Source organism: Primulina tabacum, chromosome 12, assembly GCF_025594145.1.
Source record: "Primulina tabacum isolate GXHZ01 chromosome 12, ASM2559414v2, whole genome shotgun sequence".
NCBI classification, from domain to species: Eukaryota; Viridiplantae; Streptophyta; class Magnoliopsida; order Lamiales; family Gesneriaceae; genus Primulina; species Primulina tabacum.
This window is the reverse complement of record NC_134561.1, coordinates 3,996,538-4,001,222: the sequence shown is the minus strand read 5'-3', so window position 1 is coordinate 4,001,222 and position 4,685 is coordinate 3,996,538. Positions and strand designations below refer to the sequence as shown.

At 35.6% G+C, this 4,685-nt stretch overlaps 1 protein-coding gene across 1 annotated transcript; it reads right to left on the bottom strand.

The window, feature by feature from the left end:
* Nucleotides 1-288: 288 nt before the first annotated feature.
* On the bottom strand, nt 289-3,403 carry LOC142520988 (putative 1-acylglycerol-3-phosphate O-acyltransferase). Its single transcript, XM_075624154.1, has 9 exons — nt 3,070-3,403; nt 2,742-2,978; nt 2,437-2,483; nt 2,213-2,331; nt 1,950-2,110; nt 1,371-1,480; nt 1,196-1,295; nt 751-877; nt 289-616 (listed from the first exon to the last, which is right to left on the bottom strand). Exons 1-9 carry the CDS (start codon nt 3,282-3,284, stop codon nt 491-493), a joined length of 1,242 nt encoding a protein of 413 aa, XP_075480269.1. The 5' UTR covers nt 3,285-3,403; the 3' UTR covers nt 289-490.
* Between the last annotated feature and the right edge of the window lie 1,282 nt (nt 3,404-4,685).

The following is a 4,685-nucleotide window of genomic DNA, read 5'->3' as shown; positions in this document are numbered from 1 at the left end:
ATTATTAAAATTATTCAAGGTAAGCTAAACAAAATTTAAAAATATATATCTCAACAAAAAATTAAAAATACAATTTTATATATAAAAAATTTAAAAATAAAATCTTACTTTGACGGCCCTCTGCCCCGTCTTGATCTAACCCGCAATCTAAACGGGCTCAACCCGTTTGACTCATCTTCAAATAGGTTGAGATTTTGTCAACCAACCCACCTCATTTTTATGGCAGGACGGGCCAATTCCACATATCAAATCCAGTTTGACAAATCTAGTTGGAGATGACATATGGGGTGATACAAAATGCTAGAATATATTACAAAATTCACAATGTAAACATGCATTGTACAATAAATGGTTGATGTTGATAAAGAGAAGAGAAACAAATTCTTACAAGATACATGCTATAGCCACTTCTATGCCGGTTTTTTTTTCCCCCTTCCAAAATTGAAGTACAAGAATAGGAATTAACTAATAAGCCAGAAACACTGCCCCTTCAAACAGATTGCAGGCCTTCTGAGAGAGTGTGACAGCCCTTCTCTGGCGAGAAAAACTTGCGACAAGCATAATTTACAGCCGAATGGAATGCAGACGGGTTGTCTATGAAGACGAAATGACCAGCCTGGGTTTATATATAAGAATACCTCAATTAAACGTTGAAGCTACATGGAAACAATCGGATAGCACAAAACCGAAGTGGCATTTGTTGTTGGAGTCATATTTTATATCTAAAGCAAGGGAAGCGGTGAGAGATACCTGAGGAACCCTTATGATCTCACACGGAACATCCTTCATTCTCTTGCGAGCATCTTGTGCTCCTTTGTAATTCGTCCAATCTTCGACACCGTATATGAATGTTGTCGGCACTTTCCATTCAGAAGCACTGCACCAAAGAGAGGCAACAGCTTCTTTATACACCTAAATGCTGACTCATTGTGTCTTCTCTTGGAGATGGTGAATGGAATGGTGCAAAATATAAACAAAAATTTCTTAAGAGTTGATTGCAAGTTGTGGGTTTTGAAGTTCATTATATTGATTAAACTATAAGCGAATGAATTATAAGCAACAAATGAATGTTATAACTTGTTCGTGTTTCCTCAAATGAAGAAAGTGTTGTAAAAATTTGAAACATTTCCCATGGTGTAAGATCCTATAATTTTTTCACTCACATAAAACCAAAGAATGCAAGGAAGCAACTAACCAGTGTAAAAGAGGCATCCTAGCAAAAGCCCCAAAGGAGAATATATATTTTAAGCACAGCTCGCCACTAGCTTTAGCTGCCAGTGTATGATATACATAATCTATAAATGGACAAGAAAACTCAGATTAGGAAAATTCAACAAAGTTATGGAAAGAAAAGGTAATCACTAAGCTACCTGTAAGTAATCTGGATTCATCGTCAGTCAGCACGTTTCCACTAGCATATGCACCAAACCGCGCACTAGTATATCTCCGTACCATATCTGGACCCCAAGGACCTAAACCCCTGCAGGATCATATAAAATCGAGTCCATATATGTTGTAAAATCACACCCAAATAATCATGATTTCAAACACTAAAAAGAGATCGATCGCTACGCATAATACTGAATGGAATACACCAAATCCATGTTAAAGAAGATCCAGCCAGATTGAAGACAGGTGCATTCATTACCTTTTTGTATAATTTCAAGTCAAACTGATAAAATTAGCAAGCGGGTTTAGAAAAAAGAAACCCCAACTTTATGAGGTTCATCAAACCAATATCTGGCACGTGCATACTACAAACTCTGTAATACGGTGGAGGGACTAGGTGTAAATGTCGAAGTTATGAATAATGCAACAAAGATCCAGAGCAAGCATGACAAACAATATTATGTTTAAAAATAATAAAAAATAAATTAAAAGCAGTAGAGGTTGTTCCATTTTGAAGCACTCTAGCATATAGCTACGCCAATGTTAGAAAGAGTAAATACCTTATAACCTTCTGAGGGGTAAAATTTGACTCCCATAGATGATTTAAGATTGCACCTTTCCACGTTGCCCTAAATTGCGTAAGCCACTCGGACCGATGTTCTGTTTCCGAGGTAAATCCAACAGGTCCTACTAAGATCAAGTGTTGAACATGCTCAGGATGCTGCAAAAGCATTGAAGAGCCATCAACAATGAAAAAAAGATATCCCCACTAACAATTTCTTTATCAATTACATGTTTATCCTACAAAAAAAAGGTTGAATACCTTGATTGCATATTTAGCGGCAACATAACCCCCAAAGGAATGCCCAAGTAAAACGAAGTTGCTAAGATTTTTCGCTTTACGCCATTCTTCAAATGAATCGATGAACCATGCCTCGGTTTCTGAACAACATTGTACAGAACATGTAAAACAGGGAACAAATCCTCCAACTTGAAAAATTATAATGATATACTCAGACAGGCTAGGTGGATACTAAAACAACGAACCTTCAGTGCTTTTACACGTGAACTCCGGCCTGCTTGATCCACCCCAGCTGTACACAAAAGGAGCAATAAAGATGAGTGAAATGCAAAACACTAATCCATAAGTTATTGTATTTCTTCAAGACTAATCATTCTTCTGATTATCCCCAATTCGGAATTTTGCACTCCTTTTTAGCTTACATTTGTTGGTCGTATGTTCTCCCAAGTCCCAAAAATAGGATATTTGTAAAACTTCGCGACCAAATATTATCCAATTTTATCAAACCAATGGATGATCAAATTATTCAGATAGAATAAACAGGACCTACCCTAATTGATCAATTGCAATGACTTTGAAATGTTTGGCAAGCGCATCGAAATTACGGAAAAAAAAGCCTTGAGATGCACCATAACCATGCACCATCACGAGCGTCGGAGAACCCTCTTTGCTATCAAATGTCACCGTATTGATAAACCTTGGCTCATCGCTCGCCGACCGGAACCACCGGATTCTCGAACCCGGCGGCCCTGACCCGATGTTAACTAGTTCTTGCTCGTAAGGAGTCCTACGAAATCAAAATCGTTTACGTTAATAAAACCTAAAAAATAACGTTCACACCGTAAAGTACCAAAACGAATTGTATCGAAAAAATTTACTTGACAATAGAGAGGAGACGTTTTTCGGCGGCGATGATGTGATCGGTGGAAGTCGGTATCCAACGGAGAACTGACGGCCACAGGGAACGCCTCTTCGCCGCAGCAGCGCCGGTGGCAGCGGCGGATGAACTTACACCCTCCGCCATTTCTGTGATGACAATTCGGACCTCCAACAACGAACGAAGCTCTCGGGGTCGAAAGATATTGAATTTCATCCGAAGTTTCCTCGGATGAACTGATTTGACGAAGAACCGTGCAATTTATATATGCGAAGATGAATAATTTCGTGGAAACTGAGATCGAACGAGGAGAGGAGTCCGCCAACGTCAGCGATGACGTTTCCTTTTAACGCCTTTGTGTTAGTTTATTTTTTTAAAAAAATTGGACAATTAACGACGATTTTTTAGAAACCGTCGCTGATTTGCTGACACGCGGGCATTATTTTACATAACATGATTGTCGAAGATGAGGAGGTTCACGTGACAAATTGGTACAACGATGAAGGTGACGAACCCGCACAACCCGTCCAAGGCTCAAACCGAGGATTTCATGAATATCTCCGAACAAATTCCGAAATACGTGACACTCATGTGCATCACCAACTTCGTGCCGACTTAGTTGAACATATTTGGTCACAATACAACAACAATCCTTGAATTAATATTTTGCATCTTCTCTTAAGTTTAATTTATTTTCTTTTATTTGTATGCAAGTGTTATTTATTATTATATGTTGTATCGTTTTATTTTAGGTTTATAATACATTTTTAATTTTAAATAAGTGACACTCATAAAATTTAATTATTTTACGTACTAAATATATAAAAACATATTATTATTAATATAAAATAATAATAATTTAAATTTCTTAAAAATTTTAAAATTGAATTTATTTAATTTAAAGTAAGAATAAAATGAATGAGTGGACAGCGGGTGCTCTTATGGGTCGATGATCCGCCAACGTCAATTGACTAATAAAAATTATATATATTTTTTAAAATATTATTTTTATGATAATAATAGGTCGAATTAATCGATCTTACAGATAAAAATTCGTGATATTATTTCACAAAAAATAGGAGGGATTTGAACGTCCGACACCGTAATATTTTTAATTATTATTTCACTTGAAATATAAAATAATATTATATTAAAAATTACAAACACCGTCGAAAGAAAGAAGGAAATATTTATTTATATTCCAACTTAAAATAACATGATAATTACATCTCAATTTTCATCTTAATTAACAAAAATGTTCTATAATATTCTTATTCTATTTCGTTGTTTTGGCTTGCAAATTCATTAATATTTCTTATAATCAGATTATCTCTTTAGTGTTAAATCAGTATTGTTGTAATAAAATAATGGAAAATGACTTGAACATATATCTACGATCTCCAATTACTCTATCGTATTTAAAACGACTTGAACATATATATATTATCTCCAATCATTCTATCGTATTCTGAGAAGGTCGACTTGGATGCTACACTTGAACATCGAACTGCAAATATGTATCTCGCAAGGAATGTCACATTTAGCGAAAGTTAGACCATGAGTTGGTTGCCACAATTTTTGTTAAATTTAAGTTGATTATTAATTTTTTAATTGTTT

Coding starts and splice junctions, on each gene's coding strand:
- LOC142520988 (XM_075624154.1), bottom strand. CDS start 3,284: ATGAAATTCAATATCTTTCGACCCCGAGAGCTTCGTTCGTTGTTGGAG. Junction 2,979..3,069: donor CGTCTCCTCTCTATTGTCAA/GTAAATTTTTTC, acceptor TTGATTTCGTAG/GACTCCTTACGAGCAAGAAC. Junction 2,332..2,436: donor CACGTGTAAAAGCACTGAAG/GTTCGTTGTTTT, acceptor AATGTTGTTCAG/AAACCGAGGCATGGTTCATC.